Genomic DNA, 22,102 nt, shown 5'->3' with positions numbered 1-22,102 from the left:
GAAAAAAGGAAGAGATCGCTTTCTCGAGTCTCAAAACAGCCGGCGTGCAGATAAATGGTCGACGTGCGATTGGCAGATAATTTAAAATCAATCACATCGACGGCGAAGGCTTTTCTACGACGGGTGAACGACAAAAACAGGAGATCAGGAAGCAAGGCACAGCGAATGGCAATTTGCTATGCTGCATCGTACAGAACAAGCTAGAAAAACTTGTCAGTCATTCTGTCTTGGGTTTTAGCTGATAAACTTGCGCCCTTTGGCGTTTTTTCATGCCCCTAAATTTTAATAACCATGTGGTGCATGAAATAAGTTTAGATTTCTAATCGTACCCGCTGTTTGAATGGAAGGCATTTAATGAATGCAATGCCACAGTGATTTTCGTCCAATTCTATTCGATTCTTGTCATTCCTCCGTCTTTCTGACCAATTCCAGCGACAGCAAGTGCATTGGCCAATCGGAGAGCAAAGATAATTCCTATGATATGGAATCGAACCGATGTTAAAATATCCCCCCTCCTCCCCCTGACATGGCCAGTATAATCTTCGATTCTTACTTTCGATACATTTTTTTGTATCTATATTAGGTATCGCTGCCAAAGTGAAAGTATTGGAGTATCGGTATCGACAATACATTTTTAGTGTATCCTGCGTTTTAACCATATCAACAAACTCCTTGAAAAAAGTGCCCCAGTTTGTGGGGCATAGATGTGTCAGGCCGGCGGCACCCGCTCAGGCGGCAGCGCACTGAAGCAAAGGGGGATGGAGTGCAATTATAGGAAGAGGCGATGCCAGTGCCCCTGGCACCGTCAGTCTTCCTACGTTCGTTGCTTGGCAGACATACGGCGTATGCCTTGCGCTTCTGCACACCCAGTGACAGAAGGAATGAGGCTCACCTCTGCTTCAAGTTGCAGTGGTTGCCAAAAGAAATGGACAACTTTCGCCTGTGTACGCTCAGGAGCTTAGAGGACATTTGTTGTTTACTTTGTCAGCCCGATAAAGGTCACACGTGGTTCCATGCGCGGGTCCGTAGGGTCATTAGAGCCAACAGCGCCAATTGCATCTGACGCACTCCTTCCATTTCGAGAAGCAAGCGCTCCAAGCCACAGTTCACAAGTGGCGTTCGTGAAAACTGAGTCCCTTAACTATACCTCCAGAACCCTCGAGCCGACGTGGCTGCATAAGCTTCCCTCTTAACCGATTAAAAAAGGCACCTTCATAAAATACAACACGGCGTCTTCTGTCATCATCATCAGCCTAACTACGCCCACTGCCTATCCCATGTCTCTTCAATTAGCCCTGCCCTTTGCCAGTTGCGGCTACATATCCCCTCAAACTTTTAATCTCATCCGCCCATCTAACTTTCTGCCGCCCCCTGTTACGCTTGCCCTCTCTTGGAATCCACTGCGTTACCCATAACGACCAGCAGTTATCTTGCCTTCGCATTGCATATCCTGCCCAAGCCCGTTTATTATTCCTCTTGATATCAAGTAGAATGTCATTAACCCGCGTTTGTTCCGTCACCCACTCCACTCGCTTCCGGTCTCTTAACGTTACACCGATAATTTTTCATTCAATAGCTCTCTGCGTGGTCCCCAATTTAAGTGGAGCCCTTTTCTTTATCTTCCACGTCTCTGCCACGTAGGTGAGCACCGGTAAGATATAGCTGCTGTATATTTTTTTCTTGAGGGACGTTAGTAGACTGCCTGCAAAATCAGGCTATTCGCATAATAACTTACAGTTCATACCGCAGCGATGTATTATCACTTCTTCACGATCACAACATTTTACCAATCGCTTCACTGATCATCTCTAGTCTCGCTGTCCTATACTCTATGGAGGTGTGCGCAATACCACACCCTCAGATGTAACCAATAGAGATGCTGTCATCAATTCTAAAGAAAAATATTTCTCAGGGCTAATAATTTTTTACAACCAATCCTTCGAACGAACTATGAGAAGCACGCGGCTTTTTTGTATCATTACAATTTTGGAATAACCTGTCTTCTCATATCAAACAAGCCTCATCACTCTTCCGTTTCAAACACACAGTACTATCCGTAATATCACAATACCGTTACATTTCTACCAAACAAGTTTTTCACTTCGTATACCGGTTTGTTCATATCTCACACCTGAATATTTCGTATGTTTGACGGGAAGGATTATGAAATTGTACAAAACTTTCATTTATTTTATTCTACCAGGAGCAGCCACGTATAAAATTTTCGTTGCATCTGGAGTAGCATGCTAGGCTAATGGCCAGGCAGACCTCTTTTTTTTTAACTGAAGTCTCTCTCTCATCTTTCCTAACCTGACTAAGCTGTATGCCATCCCGCTTAATACCCGTTAGTTCCTCCAACAGCACTGCTCAGCTAGCCTCACTGGATAATGTTCTTCCGTTAAACGTTGCCAGGTTCAATTTCCAATGGCGGCCTGTCCGAAGCCAGATATTCTTAGCACCCTCCGCTGCATCACAGGTCTGACCGCCGCCTTGGTCAGTTGCTCCGCAGCCGCTGGGGATTGAGGGCCGAGGGCCAAGCACTACGCCAGGGCGGACAAATCCTGTTCTGTTATAGGAATGCGTTGTCTATTTTTGTCACCGAGATGAAGCCGCACCCCAGGCCGGGTGATGCAGATCCATCGATACACGGTTTTTTTAATGCAGGGGAGAACTTCATGGCACCGGGATTTGAACCCTGGTCTTGCGTGCGAGCAGGATGTTCTACCTCTACGCAATCGCTTCCGGTACTGTGCTCCTGAAGAGAGGTTTTTTTCATTTGCGCCGCTTATAGCACGGTCGCAACGCAGGGCTCTTACGGACCATCGGTTAGAGCTAATGCTGTTACTTGATACCGCTAACTATAAGTAGCATCAAAATAACGAAGATTATAAAGATATTGCTACGGAGATGCTTTTATTTACAAGTCGAGCGGGAAAATGAGTGAAAGCAGAGAGCGGCCAGCGTCAGGCTAACCACAACCAGAGTACTCGCGTTTCAACTTCGTTCTCTTCTACTCCGCGCCACTCAGCGTAATCTGCCTAGCACTTTTCCCCGGGCAGTTGAAGCTGGTCCTCGAGTGAGTCAAGAAGATCTGGGATTGCAGCGTTTCAATGAAGGCTCGTTAGCGAGCTGCGTCTTCCGTGAGGAGCGATTCGTCAAGGTCACCTTCGCGATGACATAGGTGACGTCACTCAGCCACCGGATGGTGACAAAGGGTCCGGCGTATCGGCACAAGAACTTCTGATACAAGCCTCGGAGTCGTAATGGCGTCCAAAGCCATGCAAACGAGATCTCCCGGTTCGTATAGATGACTGAAACATAAGCTGCGTCGTATCGAGCCTTGGAACGGTCTTGAGATGCGATTGGCTTCCTCAGCGAGGCAGAGATGGTGCGAGACGGAAGCGTCGTCCTGTACACTGAATGGAAGAATGGTGTCCTGGACGGTTTGCAGTAAGCAGGCGTAGACAAGGAAGAAAACGGAATATGCGGTTACTTCATGCTTAGCGGTGTTATAGGCGTATACGTCATAAACGGCAAGAGGGCGTCCCAGTTCTTATGGTCGGACGCTACATATATCGATGAGCGCTCTGTAAGGACATTTGTCTGTGGAGTGTAGGGAGTAGAATGGCGGTATTCTGAGCCACGGAGCCGAAGCAGTTCTTCCACAACGCGAGCAGTAAACTGTCGACCGCAGTCACTGATGACCACTCGGGGTGCGCCGTGGCGGAGACCGATTCGGTCAAGCAAGAAGTGGGATACGTCAGCTGCTTTAGCAGACACAAGCGCAGCCGTTCCCACATGCCTGGTCAAGTAGTCAACAGCCGCGATAATCCAGCGGCGGCCGTAGACTACTACGTAAAAGTACCAATAAAGTCAATTCCAGTTTTAAGGCGAAATCCTTTAAGCACTCATACTCGCGGCCATGATTGTCCGTCCGTCCGTTACTCTGAAGTGAAAGTAACTAGTGATTACTAGCCACAAGTCATGACTGGTTAGTCATGACTAGTTAGTCATTAATCAGTCATGACTAGTTAGTCACTAACCAATCATGACTAGTTAGTCATTAATAGTTAGTCATGACTAGTTTGTCATTAACCTGTCGCGAATAGTTAGTTATGGATCAATCGTGACTGGTTAGTCATTAATGGTTAGTCATGACTAGTTAGTCATGATGAGTCATGACTAGTTAGTTTTTAACCAGTGTTGACTAGTTAGTCATTAACCAATTATGCCTAGTTCGTCATTAATGGTTAGTCATTACTAGTTAGTCATCAACCAGTTAGTCATGAATAGTTAGTCATTAACCCGTCATGAATAGTTAGTCAATAATCAATCATGCGTAGTTAGTCCTTAACCAATCATGACTAGTTAGTCATCACTAGCCAATCCAAGTCGCCCCTTAGCCGCCTCGTGTGTGCCTACGGCCGTGCAGCCAAAGTTGCGTGGAAACGCTTTCGCCTCTCGCACTTTAGATCGTCAAAGTGCCCCCTGAATTTTTCTGAAAAAATGATGCAAGGATCTTGACCGGTTGAGGAAGACCAACCGGTGGCGTCATACATCGCTTCAGGCGTTGGCAGGCGGCAAAACTTGCGACGCAGCGCTTTGCGGCCGTGGACAACCTGGGCCAACAAAGATGTCGAACTCTCTCGAGAGTGCGGGCAAAGTCGAGATGCCGTGAGGTGATGTCGTCATGCATGGCATGTTGGACGGCGCCGCGGAGTGAAGCTGGGACGACAAGTAGCAGACGGGCACCATCAGCTCAGTAGTTGTTCTTGAAGAGCAGACCATCCCGAATAACGAAGGGCATTAAAGGTGCAGACTTTTTGGGCCTTATCAAACAATGGAGTCAGAGCGGGATGTTGCCATTGTTCGTGCTGGAACGTTACGTGGTCTGGCAATGTTTCGGTCATAGGTGCGAGGCAATCGTCTAGTTCGTCTTCACCTGCTGCCGTGCGAGGGAGAGGATATTCAGACAAACAGACAACGTCAGCGTGGCGGCGACCGCTTTTGTAGGACCCAGAAAAGTCGTATTCTTGGCGACGTATAATGCCCAACGAGCCAACACAGGGAGTGATGGTCGGTGATTACGTTGAAGCGGCGGCCGTATAGATATAGGGGCGAAATTTGTTAACAGCGATGAGGACGGCATGATGGTCGTCGTTCTGAAGCTGGACGAGCACCAAGCCGATGCCCACGCCGCTGGCGTCGGTATGGACCTCGGTGGTAGCAGCCGGATCGAAATGGGCTTAAACAGGACCAGAAGTTATCAGAAACTTCAGTTGTCGAAAAGATGACTCACAGGCCGGAGACCACACAAACGGAACGTTTTTTCTTTTCTTTTTTTTTTTTTTTGCAGCACGCAAATGAGAGGATGAGCAATTTGGGCGAATCCTAAGATGAAACGACGAAAATATGAACTTAGGCCCGAAAAGCTTCTTAAATGCTTTATATTTTCAGGCTGTGGGAACTCACGCACTGCAGCGATCTTTTGTGTTTCGGGCCGAATACCGTTCTGATCCACTAGGAATCCCAGCATCAGAGTCTGTCGCTCACCGAGGTGACACTTCTTAGAGTTTAAAATTAGACCGGCCTGTTGAATGCAGTCGAACACAAGGCTAAGCCGCTCGTTATGATCACAAAATGTCTTGCCATAAATATATAACTACATCATCTAGGTAGCACGTGCATACCTCCCACTTTAAGCCGCGCAGGATGGTATCCCTAACCTCGCTGGGGCATTGCATAGCCCGAAGGGCATCCCATTAAATACATAAAGTCCATCAGGGGTCACAAACGCTGCCTTTTCTTGGTCCGACGGATGCATCGGGATCTGTCAATAGCCAGACCGCAGGTCGACAGATGAGAAATAGGAAGCGGATCGAAGACAGACAGTCTACGGCATCATCTATACGCGGAAGAGGGTAAACGTCCTTCTTCGTTGCCTGGTCGGGTGCCAGAGCTGTGGAAAGGCACAAGCATTCACGTCAGAGCTGGTTATAAGACACCTCTGGGGACATAAAATGCTCCGTCAATAGGGTTAGGTGATTTTTCCACAAAGGTGGGCAGAATATTGCGCTGCAGAGAAATTTTGCCTGCTGCGCAATGGACCGTTGCTCCACAATCGCGCAGGAAATCAGTGCTGAGAATCACATCATTCGTAGCTTGTGCTGAAACTGCGAACTCAACCCGAAACGTTTCCCCAGCGATGGCTACTGACACGCAGCAGAGACCCACAGGGCACGAGTGTTCTCCTCCAACACCGCAGAAGCTGCCACTTCGGTCCCAAGCAAATATTACCGTTGCTCCAAGGCGACACAACGGCACCGGTGTCCACTAAAGCGAAAGAACTTGCACCTTTTGCACTAAGGTGCACCTGGTTCTTCAACATCCCAGCAGACCGAGGAATTGGCGAAGACGACTGTTCCGCGACCATCGGCTGCTCCTGCTAGTTTCCCGGCGGGGACCGGCTTCTGTGCAGGGGTGTGAAGCTGTGGTCAGAAGCGGGAGAGAGTCACTCCGAAAGGCGCCAGAGCGAGGTGGTTGTTGCCGAGATTGACTCTACGCTGCATTGTCCGGGAAACACATTGAAGATCGGGTCCTATAGAGTGTGCGGACTGGTGTACGTTGGACAGTGCACGTCTGTGTGTGGTAAAAACCGGGTGCTCCGAGGCTCGGAGGCGCGATCGTTGCTGTAGGAGTAACGCTGATGTTGTGGCTGGCAGACCCTGGGGGTTCAGCATGTGGTGGCTGGACAGTAGACAGGTAGTGCGCCGATGCCTTGCAAGTGCTTGGTCAGCTCTTCACTGACAACTCTGCGGACCAGTGCGGCAAGATTCCATGAGCAGGATAGCCAACGCAGGCGACTGTTGTGCCGTTGGGCGAAATTTGGTCGAAATTCGCCGCATTTTCAACGTTCCTCAAACGTGCGGCAGTGCTGAATAATATTCGAGGTACCAACGAGGGTATCCTTGGTGACCAGAAAATGATTAACATCTTCAGCAATCCCCTTTAAAAGATGGCCAACCTTGTCTTACACGAACAAGAGCCTGTTCAGATTGCGGCAGAACCTCAGGACATCTTTGATTAAAGGGCCGCAGAAAAGGGGCTTCGAGCTTGTCTTTAAAATGCTTTCATTATGTAGAGTACAGGCCGCCGAGCGTTCATGCCGCGTGCGAGGTCTCAAAAGCGAGCGGGAAATTAACAATACATTTCTAAAAATTCCCGCTTTCGCACCTCGCGGCAACGCGCGGTGCCGGGCTTTCGCACGAAACCTGGCATACGACGTCGCGTAGTGCAAATGACGTCAGGAGCCGGCGGTTATCATCACGCAGCTACCACGGCCGCGGTCTACCGCGGTCACTCCGCGCGCGCTGGCAGGCGGCAGCCGGCGGAGGTATAGGAGAGAGGCCGCGTGTGTGGGACCGGCGGAGGAGCGCCAACATTTTGATGCGCGAAAATTGACGAGAGGAGAGGGTACGGCGCGAAGATGCGGAAATTGAAATTTTCATTGCTTATAACTCAGCTTCCACAAAACGCGTTTTAAAAAAAAATCTTTCTGGAGCATATTTGTGAGGCGGCGCCTTTTAACATCCGAAACATACCGCAACTTTATTGAGAGACCCTTTGTGGGTCCTTTTAAGTCGTGCACATTTCTTCAAGCCTGCGGCGCTCGTTGAGGAAGGGTTTCTTAGATGTGGAGTCGTTTGTAGTGCGTCTTCGTGGTTCCGAACCACAGTAGCGCTGTGCCGTGAAGAAGACCACGTTGGCGAGCTGCATGGCTGAGCCCCAGCGATCACACTTGCTGACACGTTGGTAGTGGGCCAGCCAATCTTCGACATGTCCACAGGCAAACGCTACTCTTCACATCGAGCCTTAACGTATCCTCGCGTCAAGTACGCGATTTCCCGAGTTTTGCGTGCGTGACGCTCGCGTGCTGTAAAATATATTTTCCAAAATGGCGTCGCCCTTCGAAGCAGTACCACTCGCCTCGGACGGAATTCGCCGTTGTTGCTGCGGTTTTCAGTACGATCACGGGTCATAAATGGGGCACCGGGCTTTTGTTTCGTCTCATCTTGCCTATAATAAGGCTTTTGAGCGATAAATTTGCTTCATTTTTTATTGAGACTGAAGATTCTGCGGCTTTTAGACATAAAAGGAAAATTGAAAAATTGGCTTTTCAAGAAAGGAAATGGCGCAGTAATTGTCTCCCATCTCGGTGGACACCCCAAACGCGCCGTAAGGGTAGGTAGGAATCTGAGAGTGAAAGAAGAAAGAGAGAAAGAGGCGCTGTAGTGGAAGACTCCGGAATAATTTCGTCCACCTGAGCATATTTAACATGCACTGACATCGCACAGCACACCGGCTCCTTTGCGTTTTGTCTCCATCGAAAACCTGAGGTTGGCACCCTCCGTGTATTGGGCTTGCACATCCAGAACGATGGCAAAAACACCACTACCCTCAAGAAACTCAAGCAGGTTGCAGGCGCGATATCGCACCTCATCCGCAGGGTTTCGGGACATCATAGAGGCATGAAGGAGCGCGACCTATGTCGCCTCATTCATGCCTTTGTCCTCAGCCGTGTACTGTACACTACCCCATACTTACAACTATCCAAACATGACATAAACGCTTTGGATGCTTTGATTCGCAAGGCATTCAAGGTAGCACTTCATCTTCCCCTCAACACACCCACAGACAGATTACTAGGCCTGGGCCTCCACAACACGATCGGGGAACTGGTGGAGGCCCACCGACAGGCCCAATACATCAGGCTCACAAAAACTTCCACAGGTCGGTATATCCTGGACTCCCTGGGAATCAAAATACCGGCCAACGACCCAACCCTTCTCACCATCCCACGATCCCTTCACCGAGAGCTTCTCATCAGGCCGCTCCCGAGGAATATGCACCCGTCCCACCATGGGCAGCGCCGCAGAGCCCGTGCGAAGGCACTCCATCGAGCGTACGGCCCCCAGCCGGACGCCGTATGGGTGGACGCTGCCTGCACGGATGATGAAGCGACAGCAGCTGCGGTGGACTCCTCTTCATCCACCCTCCTCACACTACCTCTCCCTCCAGATACGTCCCCAGAGGCTGCAGAGGAAGCCGCCATTGCACTTGCTATAACCCGCACGGAAGCCCGGTATATTTTAACTGACTCTAAAACTGCGATCCTAAATTTTGCTCGAGGCCGAGTTCATGTCCCTGCTTTTGGCATACTGGACTCGCCCGATGCACCCCCGCCCCGCCAAGTGGAGCTGATATGGGTGCCTGCGCACTCCGGGAATCCCGGAAACGAGGCCGCCAACCTTTTAGCCCGAGGTTCTTTAAACCGGGCTCAGGTGGCCTCGGATCGGGGATTCACGAAGGATCGCATGCACTCATTCAGTGAGCTGACCCAGGCATACAGAGCCTCTCGCCAGCTCTACCCCCCGCCCCACCCCTCCCTAGATAACAGACACGCAACACTCTGGCGCAGATTACAAACACATACTCTCCCCTCGCCCCTTACCCTAACCCACTATCATCCCTCCTTCCCCACTCCTGCTTGCGCCCTATGCCCACAACCCTTCCCTTCTTCCCTCCACATCCTTTCCCTCTGCCCGGCGGACCCTCCCCCGCGGGACCTAGAGAACCTCAAGACCTGGGAGGACTGGGAGACCCTGCTGCATTCGGAGGACCCGGCCGTGCAGACCATCGCCACCGGCCGTGCTGCCAGTGTTATGGACCTCAGGAACATAAACACTTGAGTGCAGTGGGGTCGTGCGGGGACCCTGGGGCGTGCCCCGAATTCCTTTGTAAATAAAGTTTTCTCTCTCTCTCTCTCTCCATCGAAAGGGAAGCGTCGATTTGTTTCAAAACTACTTCCTGTTCCAGCGACCAGATGGCGCCACCAGGCTGGCTTTAACTTTCTGTCTGTTTGTATGCGCTGAACTAAAAGTACGAATGTGACAAAGGGCGCAACATCAAGCAAAATGCTTGCGTTTAGCGTACGTAAACGTGCATATGGAGGTGGTACTTAGAGGGTGTCGATTTATGCTCTTTTCTAATCATATCTATGTATTCCGCGAGACACACAGGCAGCTAGAAGGACGAACACGTATAACGCGCTCTCCTGAATGGCTGAAGAGGTCCCTGCATTTGGTAGCGCTCAAAGTTAGTTATGGGTGGAGTCGCTAATTTGCGCTCTTTCTTCTTAATTAGGCTTATATAACGTTTCTCCATAAGGCCCGCGAGCGGTTGAGCTGAACAGTTTGTCCATTTGCATCTCTGATGCATTGCTGAACAGTTCCAACTTTGACCCGCCGGCGCTTGTACGTCGTCCAGAAGAAGAAAGCGCTATCGGCAGGCCATAAAGGCAAGGCTGTTTCAGCAAAGGGGAACCACAATTTGTTAAAAAAATGGGGGGGGGGGGGGGGGGGGGGTTGAGGTACAGCGACGGCTTCTGCTGCATTGTAATACCAAGGTTGGCAGACATCAGTAAAGAGCTCAATCATGTTAGCCAAGCTGTTTAACTTATCTTTGATAGCTGACCTTTCACCTATAACAGTTAGGCGCAGCGTAGTCGCGGATAGTGCAAGGACTGGACCGTGACCCAAGCTAGTGAGAACTCAGTAAAGTGTTCGGAAGATTGCGTGTGCTGTATAGAACTCTGCTGAGAACCTAGAAATTACTGGGCCCTTTGGTTTGCAATCGCGACACGACATTCCGAATTGTGCGCACTACACATATCAAGCATTGTGTATAGTCTGCGCTGAGCGGTTTCGTCGGACGCAGTGCAAAGTGACTCGCAAATACGACTGTCGATTGTCCATGGCGATTGTCATGGTGGGAAACTGCGCGTTTTTGTAATTTGCTTATCGTCGCCTGCTCTGGACTGCACTGCAACCTATGCATAGATTGTGCAAACCACGTATATATCCAAGCTGGGCCACATGTCAACAGATGACGCCTCTTGAGCGACCGCTGGCCCAAGCTCGCCTGAGCCTCTTTAGCAGCAAATAAGTTTTCGACAGCACTCTGGAGTTGGGCGTGAAGTTTTTCGCTACACTATACGACGCTCCCTTTACCCCAGAGAAAGCCCCATATCCGCAACAGAGCAGTGCGTGAATATTTGTTCTCGGTGGGGCCGGAAGTGAGAGTGCGTGCTTGGACGCGGTGGGTCGGCCGCGAAGAAAAGAGGGCCTCGACCCTGACCCTGGGGATCGGGGGCATGCTTGCTTCCTCCCTTCTGGGGAACCTTGGCGGCCGAAGAACATCAATAAACGTCACGGCGGCAGAAAAAGGGAGGACGATGGCACACGCGGCGGCGAGGTGTGGTGCGTCGTCTATAGCGCTTCATTCATCCTGCCGGGCGCACACGCGCTTTAGATGTATAATACGTGACATCATTTATGACGCTTACGCTTCTGTGCAGAGTATTAATACCTATGTGTCGTGGTGTAGGGTGAGAGATGCACTTCCTGGGCTGCAAATGCAGGATGGCGCTTTGCCCATAGCCAATAGTCGTATGTGTTGTCGCCCCAGAGCGGCAGTACTTGAAGTAGGCCCAGAATGTGGCCGGCAGGCGTTACGTGGGATCTGCGCTTGTGCCTCACGTCCGGCTTTTCTCTTGGCCAAATTTGTCGATTACGTTGAGTGAGTCAAGTTCCTTCTTGGAGGAATTCAGCGGAAGGAACCTCTGAAATTCAGAATAAAGTTTATTGATAAGTCAGATATTTATAAAGTGGTAGGACGACGACTCCATTGACATGGAACAGCCATGGCATGCGTGATAAAGTGCACTAAGTTTGCATGTAACCTCGTTATAACGAAGTAATATATATAACGAAGGAATGGCGATTCCCGTTGGAAGCTCGGTCAACATAACGAAGCTACAGCTACAACGAAGTAATCGCCGGGGACCTTCAACTTCGTTATAACGAGGTACAGTCTTTCGCGATAACTTATCCAAGAACTTTGTCTGCGCAGGCAGCTCACCTGCTTTAAAAGCATTGTGTATTCATGCGATATCGACGAGCTGTGCTTAATCTAAAACAAAGTATACAATGTTCTATGCTGTACCGTTCTTCGAACTGTGCGAGTTAATTAAGCAAACGTGTTCACTGATTATATTGTAAACATTTAACTCATGCGAAAGGATGCGCTAAGGCGATAAACATCGATAAACCTAGCCCATCTCCCCTTTTACCTCATCACGTCACCTTGCACACATGCCGCCATTTAAGTTTCTAAAACAATGCACGCTTCATCTTTCGTATCGCTTAATATTAGCTGAAGGAAGCTTGTATGCAGATTTTACTCCTTCCCTTCGAGAAGACGCTTGAAAACAATCGCACTCTGTCATCTCTTAAGTTGCCAATTGATTTCGAATGCTGTGACTTGGATTTTGAGCCTAAATGTTTTGCTCGTATAGTATGTCCGCCGCTGAATCAAGACGAGTCATGTTGAGGTCATTTAGAGCCTTCTATCAGAGAAGTTGAGTATCGAACATGGATAACTGCGCTGCCACTGACATGTCACACATAGTCCGAATTGCAGCACGAGGTTAAGGACAGCTTTGTAATGCAAAATTTAAAATTGACTGTCTTAAGCCCCCGTCCCCAAGTATACAAATAAAACTTTATGTACTTTCACAACCAGAACTAGCTGCATCACGAAGCGACTGATATCTGGAAAGGTGTGCTAATAAACATTTAAACCGCAGGGAAATTTTGGAAGATGTCAGTACTTGTAGACCTTCAATAGAGTGAGGCATGCTGCTGTGACCCAAAAAGGCATGCATGAATAACGTGTTGTCGCTTACAAACGCGAAATAGTTGTTATAATTGTCCGATAAAAGTTCTTAAGATACGCTGGCAAAATAACACACTCCTCAAAATGAACCGCAACTTATACCTTTTTTCACATAAGCTGTGGACACTGAAGCGACCTCTCGCGAAATAATATAAAGCCTAGATAAACAAACGCGAAGCTACGGCATAGCACAAGTGGCAAGTAATACTTAACATACGTGCGAAATAATAATCTTTTTATCTCGAGTTCATGTTTCTATGCAGACGTAATAAAACATTACATGGGTATCATTTGTGAGGAGTTGACATATGTGCCAAGCACTCGAATTTTCTCTCGCACCCACAAAGGCGTTTCAGCGTACAAACACGAGGATAGCCTCGATGAGTCATTTAGTATGTCATTTAGTAGTGCTGGCCTGCAGCTCATCTTTCGTTTTCTTCTTCAATGAAGCGGCGCTAACCATGACTTCCTTAGGCTTTTATAATCTTCGACTGTGTGGTTGAGGCGCTCGATTTTAATTTGTTGCTCCCGTACGCATTATACGGGGAGCCCGTTCCTATTTCTGGCGGGAAATCAAATTTCTAAGTCTAATCCGAAGACTATTCTCATCGCATGAGTACATGCAGCAATGGTTTGGGTTTTTATCCGCCGTGGTGGCTCAGTGGTAAGAGCGCTCGGCTACTGAGCCGGAGTACACGGGCTCGAACCCAACCGCGGCGGCAGCGTTTCGATGGAGGCGAAACGCAGGAGACGCCCGTGTGCTGTGCGATGTCAGTGCCCGTTAAGGATTCCCAGGTGGTCGAAATTATTCCGGAGACCTCCACTACGGCATCTCTTCCTTCCTTTCTTCTGTCACTCCCTCCTTTATCCCTTCCCTTACGGCGCGGTTCAGGTGTCCGCCGAGATATGTGAGACAGATACTGCGCCATTTCGTTTCCCAGAAAAACCTACCAATTATTACAGCGATGGTTTGCAGCACAAGATTGAGGCGTTGCATCAGAAAAGTGAATATTCCCCGTCCGGCACATACGCTATGGTACTAGCGGTTACAAACGCCACTGGCTCAATTCAGATTACGGGCTCGTGTACTGTGCGATGTCAGGGCACGTTAAAGAACCCCAGGTGGTCGAAATTTCCGGATCCCCTCACTGCGGCGTCCCACATAGCCTGAGTCGCTTTGGGACGCTAAACCCCAATAAAACAAACCAACAATCAGATTACGGGCTCCGTTCGGGGCATGAACTCGAGCACGACGGCTGAGGAGACCGCCATAGCAGTAGCACTCGCTTCCGTACACATCACGGCCAGACGTGACGAACACCACGCCAGTCCGACATACACAATAATTACACTCACAGGCTGCGTGCCGCGCCTTCGCGAAGAGTACTTTATCTTTGCAGGCTGCACGCGTGCTCTGACCAATCAATCCCGATATATTCCCTATACGTGCTGTGACAGTGCGCTACGCGTCTCGGGAGGGCCCGCTATCTTCGGCGGCATCTTCCCTTTGTGGGACCGTGGAGGCGCTTCATCAAGAGAGCCGCCGCGGTGGCTCAATGGTTGTGGCGCTCGGCTACTGACCCGAAAGACGCGGGTTCGATCCCGGCCGCGGCGGCTGAATTTCAATGAAGGCGAAATCCTAGAGGCCCGTGTGCTGTGCGATGTCAGTGCACGTTAAAGAACCCCAGGTGGTCGAAATTATTCCGGAACCCTCCACTACGGTACCTCTTTCTTCATTTCTTCTTTCACTCCCTTCTTTATCCGTTCCCTTAGGGAGCGGCTCGGGTGTTCACAAGATGTGAGGCAGTCCTAAAAAAAATTAAAAAAAAACTTTTAAGCAACTTCGGAGGCATGGTGGGAATTGAGGCAGGCGGTCTTGTTGTTGGTGCCCTAATAAAAGCAACACGACCTTATATGCTTCAGGCATTTCTACGGAAAAAAAAAACCGAATGGTAAAAAAACGTTCACTAGTTTCAGGTTTTATGGGGTTTAACGTCCCAAAGCGACTCAGGCTATGAGGGACGTCGTAATGGAGGGCTCCGGATAATTGCGACCACAGTTCCTCTTAGTGCGTTAGCCTTACAGTGGCCATTCCGCGCATTTGAACACTTTCTGTCTGTCTGTCTGTCTGTCTGTCTGTCTGTCTGTCTGTCTGTCTGTCTGTCTGTCTGTCTGTCTGTCTGTCTGTCTGTCTGTCTGTCTGTCTGTCTGTCTGTCTGTCTGTCTGTCTGTCTGTCTGTCTGTCTGTCTGTCTGTCTGTCTGTCTGTCTGTCTGTCTGTCTGTCTGTCTGTCTGTCTGTCTGTCTGTCTGTCTGTCTGTCTGTCTGTCTGTCTGTCTGTCTGTCTGTCTGTCTGTCTGTCTGTCTGTCTGTCTGTCTGTCTGTCTGTCTGTCTGTCTGTCTGTCTGTCTGTCTGTCTGTCTGTCTGTCTGTCTGTCTGTCTGTCTGTCTGTCTGTCTGTCTGTCTGTCTGTCTGTCTGTCCGTCCGTCCGTCCGTCCGTCCGTCCGTCCGTCCGTCCGTCCGTCCGTCCGTCCGTCCGTCCGTCCGTCCGTCCGTCCGTCCGTCCGTCCGTCCGTCCGTCCGTCCGTCCGTCCGTCCGCCCGTCTGTCTGTCTGTCTGTCTGTCTGTCTGTCTCTGTCTGTCTGTCTGTCTGTCTGTCTGTCTGTCTGTCTGTCTGTCTGTCTGTCTCTCTGTCTGTCTGTCTGTCTGTCCGTCCGTCCGTCCGTCCGTCCGTCTGGCTGTTCGTCTGTCCGTCTGGCTGTCCGTCCGTCCGAAGCCGGTTTTCTGGCAGGCTGCCCAACTGCCAACCGTGCCAGGCCGCAGCCCATTTAATCGTGAGAGGCTGCTCGGGAAGAGCAACCTGGGTCGCAACCCGATTCCCATCGATGGCAACACCTGCCATAGCACCTTCCCTGCGCCACTGTGCCACTGCTCACCTGCCAACCGGGTGGCTTACTTGGCAAGGTGTAGCCAGTGGTAACCAGGCGCGAACCTGGGCCGCTAATTAAGCGGCATCGCCCCGAAGCGCACCGAGCTGAGCGGAATGAGCAGCAACGGCTATAGGAGGAGCACGTGATTCGAACGATGCTGCGCAGTAGCTAAACGGAAGAAGTTGGGGTGGTAATTGGGTGGTAGTCTGTTACCATCTAGTAGTTCGTAGATCCTATCCACAATTTACGTCTTGCTAGCGCTCATATCCGCATTTGGCCTAATTACCCAAATCGACTGACATTTTTTTTTTTCTTTCCGAGTCTTCCTCTTGCGCCAAAATTCTTTTGGGTGCTCGAAAGCGTAAACGTGGGAGCTCCAGGATTCGAGAATTTCAGAGCAGATATGAATCGAATCATGGCTGTAAAACATCGATCCATGCGGAATCTCAATCATGTTACTTCTTAGCATATCGACTAAGAGCACCTAGTTCGTAAGGTTGATGCTTCTGCTCTCGTTCAAAACAGTTGACCCAAAATGCATGCTTTCACTGAACACATATGAAAGCCGAAACCGAACATCTTTACACGCGGTTTGTGAGTATACAATTTTTTTAATCCGGAACATTTGTTCTCTATGCGGCTAGGATATTCTTTTGACTATCTGTATACTTAATGTCGTGTACGTCGCAAGTCTACTTATCGATATATGTAATAAGGAGGATAAATTATTTTATTTCGTGCTCGAAATGAGAAAGGGGCAAAGCGACTGGCAAAGAAATTCAACTCACGCATTCTCCAAAATTTTAGTTCTATTTTTTTAATTGAACACTGATCCAGTTATGCATTTCGGCATCCCGCGAATTTCGCAAGTCATGCGCATTATTTCGCTCACCACAAGGAAAGTAACATGCAATGTATGCAAGCAAAAATGAAGATAAACACAATAAAATCCAATTTACAGTTACTCGCCAACTCTGAATGAGAAGCATACATTTGTTATTTTTCGGTTCGTAGTTTTCTATGCATGGACGAAAATTCCTTATAATTTTTCTCAACTTCTGTGTGAACTTGAGTATGACCCTTCATATTGCTTGCACCTTTATATTGAGAGAAGACTGCAGCAACATGTCTTTTCTGTTTTGTTTAGAACAAGTCCGCATATGTTGCAGCATACCTTACCGACACTTCTGAACGAGTTGTACTGCCACAAGAATCTTGATGTATCCAATATTTCTCTGAAAGAATTGCCCCAAATGTTCGTGCTGTTTTTTTTCTTGCTATTACCATCTTGAGTGCACTTGTCATTTTTTCTGTCCTTTATTTTCTCCTGCCTGTGTTTGCTTTTATAGGCTCTTTGATCTAATGTAGTTCTTTTTTTCCTTTACAAGCAGAATGTACTACGTACTGAACGTACATGTGTCATCTGTACCAAACGTACGTGTTTTTTCTCCTTGCATTTTGTTCGATGTTGTAATCCGCCGCCGTCAGTGCTGCACTGTAAGAGGAAGCCAGGACCTCTCAAGCTGTCTATACAGCTTTTTCCCTGGCTGTCCTCGCAACACCTAGTTGCGGAAATAAACCTTCAAACCTTCAAACCTAAAGAAATAAATAGACAAGAAAACAGATGTCTTCTCAACCACCATAGCACAGATATGTATAACGTTAATCTCATACCCATTATAAGGTTTTCAGGGAAGTTCCTGTGCATTCGTAAACTGAGTGAGCAAGAATAACATCGGGACAGCGGAATCATTAAATGAACTGTCTTTTTATCTTTACAAAACTGCTTATGTAAGATACCTCACTGACATGATTTTTTTCCTTGCCACCCGATCATGCTGCAGGAAATAGAAATAGCTTTCTGAACTTAAACCGGATTGAGGGGTGCAAGGATTTGCGCCAACTCAGGAAACACCGCATGCGCTCTCAAATTTAATAATGGGTCTGAAATCAAGGCAAGCCGCACGCCAAGAGCATCGATGCTTTTTTTTTCTTTTCACAGCTGGCGGAGGCTGCAAGAAAGAGTACGTACATACATGAAGGCACCAGATGCAATCCTGAAAGCGCGAACCAAACACACATGGTCACATTCGCCTGCGCGTTTCACGGCGTCGTCAATAACCCTTTCTGGATACTTGTGTTTCAATCAATCAATAATTTTATTTGGATAAATGAAGGTGTTGCTGGGAGCGCGATCAAAAAGCCGGCAAAGCTGTTGGCTTTACAGGGACCACGCTGCCGGTTACATTTTTGCCTGCAGCAGAGGAAGCAACCAACGCAATTGCGCAAGCTTTGCAATGATTTTCTATATACGAAAAACAAGAGCAGAGTCGTATTTTAAGATGCAGATTAGGGGGGAAAATATATACAAAACAGCATTGTCCATCAAGTTACACTGGCATACATTAGTATGCAATAGCACAAAAAATACAGTTGCATGCATCAGTTTACAATAGTACAAAATACAGTAGCATGCATTCGTGTACAATGGCACAAAAAAAAAAATTAGCGAAAAGGAAGTCTAAACAGCACTACTCAGGAGAGACGACTGTAGCACATTGGCGGAAGAATATCGGATGCACTGTAATTTTAACGATCGAGGACCTATATTGTGTCAGTGTGGATATTTCTAGTGTTTAGTTTATTAATTAACACAGGTAACAGGTGTCGCAATCTCTGATGACCGTAGCCGGATCTTCTGAAGAGGACCTTCCAGTATGGCGTGCATGTTTTGCGTTAGTTGTGCCATTTCCTCCAGAAGACTTCTGTGCAGCTCTCTTTAATGAAGGATAATAAGAGTGTACATGTATAGAGGTGACGGACTGGGATGACGTTAAGTAGCTCGAATAAACTTGCTGTCGGTGAGTCATATTGCTCACTGTCTTTCTGGCAGTACATGTAATTGGTTTATGTTGGTTAACGTTGTAGTTCCGCATACAAGCAGAGCATAATTTAAGTGACTAGAAAAAGAGAGTGTAAGACATTTATTCTTTAGGGGCTATGTTCCGGAATTTGCTTATTACATTGCAAGCTTTTGAAAGTGTGCTATAGTGTGCATGCGTGTTCATTCCAAGACATGTGCTCGTTAAAGAGCGTTTTCATATCAGGGACGCAAGGTATAGGCTACTGGTGCCGTGAATGTTTAGCTCTGGAAGTCTGTCGGCAACTGCATGTATTTCTCGTTAGAAACACCACTGCCATTGTTTTGTCGGTGTTGATAACTAAAAAGTTGCCTTGACTTCATTCATATTGATTTTGAAGTCTGGTGTTGCCAATCCGGGCCAGTTCTTGGAGAATAGAAGCGGTTAGATGAGATGTGGTGTCATCGGCGTATATTGTAAAATTTTCAGCTTGGGTGTTTCTAGTTATGTCATTAATTTACAAATTGAAAAGAAGCGGGCCGAGAATACTACCCTGTGGGACTCCGGCAGTGAAAGGAAATTCGACCGTGTTTATTAATTGTTATACTCTGGTTACGCGATCGTAAAGAGCTTTTAATTAATTCTGAGATGGTTCCACGCAAGCCGACTGTTCGAGTTTCGAAAACGAATTTGCGTGGTTTAGTCTCTCAAATGCTTTAGATAAATCAATGAAAACACCCAAAGTAAGAAATCTGCTTTCAAAATTATTTTAAAATTGCCTGTTTTAATTGAAGAAGTGCTTGAGTATATAGTCACCTTCCAGATCGAAACCGTTATTGTGCTTTAGATACAATAGAATTTTTCCCCCAAAACGCGGTTATTCTCAAAAAGATTACCTCTTCGAAGCCTTTCGAGAACACTGGAAGTATTGATATCGGCCTGTAATTCGAGAAATTACAGGTTTTTGTATGTTGTGATTACTTTGTCTATCTGAGGTTTTTTCAAAAACTTCCTTGAAGAAAAACAAATATTGCAAATATGTGTTGGGACAGGTGTTATTAAGTCTATAGTACATACTTAACTGGCCTCAGCATTAGGTTGTCAAGTCGCAATAATTTGTGTTTCAAAGAGTCTGATATGAGGAGAATATTTCTTCACTATAGTAGGGTGAAGATGAAATGTGTGTTGGTTATGCTCAGGGAGATATTTTAGTACTGTGTGCCCGGAGGCATCCTCTGCTTACATAACAAAATGACTGTTGAAAGAGTTGGCAACAGCAATGACCGAAAGATTCTCACCATTTCTTTTTATTTCAAGTTGTGGCTGCAGTCTTTAGACTTATTCAAGAGAGCATTGACTTCTTTCCATGTTTTCTGTGGTCTGGATAGTCTTTCGGGAGAAAACAAGTCATTTCGGTAGCGCTTTTAATCTGGCGGATTGTTTTGACTATCTTATTGGTCAGTTTCTTGAACTTTTGTAAGTATGCTATATCTTTGGTTTCAGTGAATCGTCCAAAAAGCTTGTTCTTCTTGCAGATCATTCGGATACACTCCTTTGTAATCCATGGCGTCTGTGCATTTGAATTGCTGTGCATCGTTTTCATAGGCAAGGACTGATCATAGGCCGATTGTGCATTTGAATTGCTGTGCATCGTTTTCATAGGAAAGGACTCATCATAGGCCGATTTAATTTTTGGGGGGAAATTCTCGTACGCAATATCTGCGGTATTTGCCCCATACTCTTCATCCCATTACACTGTTGTTATTGCACTGCGGAGCGGCATTAGTGTTGCTTGAAATGATATACTTTGTTTTTTGGACATCTATGTGCAACGGTAGATGCTCACTAATGGGACTGCTCACTGCACCTTATTAATATACTGTTTATTTTTTTCATTTTCAACAAATGCTCGCCTTTACGGGCAAATACCTTTCCGCCACGACACCAAGTAAATTTCCAATTTGTTTCCTTCTGTTTCGACACTGTCAATACCAAGAAGCCGCTCGAGCTGTGACAAAGGGGTTCATTGATAAAGATAGGCGCATGATCAGTGAAGTCAATGTCTGTTGTCGAGATGTGTTTTCGACGAGAACACTGCGAAGTTCTGCACATTTTTTCTAAAACGCCGGTGGCTTTGAGCATATTCTTTTAAAGTGGACGGCCTTACTGTAGGGAATGCTAACTTTATAATGTTTCTGCTGTTAAAGTGAAGGTACTGTCCGGCAGTCCGAAGGCTTCCGATAAAGGCAGGTTTTTAGTCTGCTATTGTTAAGAGACACTGTGACACCAAGAAAATTAATAGTTGAAGCTGATTACATGTGCGAAAATGAAATTGAAGGATAAAAAGTTTTGCATTTGCAATAAACGTGAGAAGTTCTTTTTCACCCTGGTGCTAGATAATAAAATTATGAATGAAACGTCTATAAAAGAACTGTTTTAAAGGACGGCTCTCAGATGATTTGACTTCTAGGCAACCCACGACGATATTAGCATAATTAGGTTCTATTTTGGTGCCCATTGAAGTTCCGCTAACCTGAACGTAGTGGGTTTCATTAAATTTAGAATTGTTAAGCTCAAGAAGTTTTAAAAGTGTGCCTATAAACCGGAGCTACCGACGGATTTCTGACGACATTCCTCACCGTGGGTGGTCATTAGGAACTGAACACCATCCATATGAAGTATATTTGTATACAACGAAGCCACAACAAGGTTGCAAGCAGCGCACCTGACGGGGTATAAAGGCCCTTGACACCAGAAGGGATGTGATAGGTATCCCTAATGAAAGAAGAGAACTTGGGAGGAATATTGGGAATCCACATAACATGAAATATTTTCAGTGACCATTCCCACACCAGAGACAATAAGCCGGCCTGGGTTATTCGCCTTAAGTATTATCGGTAACAAGTAAAATCTATACCGGGCACTAGATTAAGTGTAACTAGAGATTGGTGCATTTTATCAGTAATTTTTCCAGCTGTCAAGAGGTGTTCTACGATGTCAATGACTTCTGATTTATATTGTGAATTCGTATAATAATCAAGGCGCTTATAAAAAAGAGTCATCTAGTTGTTCCACGGATGTAATCAGACGTATTCATAATCACTGTAGGGCCGCTTTGTCTGCCGGCTTTATAATAATTTCGGAGGATGTCGCCAATCTATTTATTGCTTCAGATTCCTCCGCGGATAAATCGTGCCTAAAAGGAACTTTACCTCTATATTCTTCTAGGATGTAGTGCTGCATCGCTTTAATGTCAGTGTCCAGATATTTATGACGTTGCGCATGAGGGGTACAGTGTTTCAATCAGAGCAACGCATTTTCGCTCTCAGTGGCTTCATGGAAATACTCTCGAAGGTTGCGCGCAAAATTGTCGAGATATTTTAGAAGGGCAAATTCATCATATACACCTGATGCGGGACCCCACTCGAAAGAAGGCTCATTTGAACACTATAGAAAGAGTAACACTTGATAAACTGACGATGCTGACGGACAGAAGGAGGTCAGGTTTTTTATCAG

General features: G+C 47.2%; 1 protein-coding gene across 4 annotated transcripts in view; it reads left to right on the top strand.

The window, feature by feature from the left end:
• LOC149371697 (uncharacterized) overlaps nt 1–22,102 on the top strand; it is a 160,724-nt gene that overhangs the window by 88,099 nt on the left and 50,523 nt on the right. The window contains exon 1 of one of the 4 annotated variants that reach the window (XM_089565941.1): nt 2,654–2,744. The exons of the other annotated variants lie outside the window; for them this stretch is intronic. Within the exon in view, the coding sequence (XP_089422067.1) occupies nt 2,717–2,744 (28 nt within the window). The 5' untranslated portion in view covers nt 2,654–2,716. Of the gene's footprint in view, nt 1–2,653; nt 2,745–22,102 lie in introns of those variants that run through there. 4 annotated transcript variants of the gene reach the window in all.

Source organism: Amblyomma mixtum, chromosome 1 (assembly GCF_055824585.1).
Source record: "Amblyomma mixtum isolate Tamu chromosome 1, ASM5582458v1, whole genome shotgun sequence".
Classification (NCBI taxonomy): domain Eukaryota; kingdom Metazoa; phylum Arthropoda; class Arachnida; order Ixodida; family Ixodidae; genus Amblyomma; species Amblyomma mixtum.
This window is presented reverse-complemented; position numbering and strand designations above follow the sequence as displayed.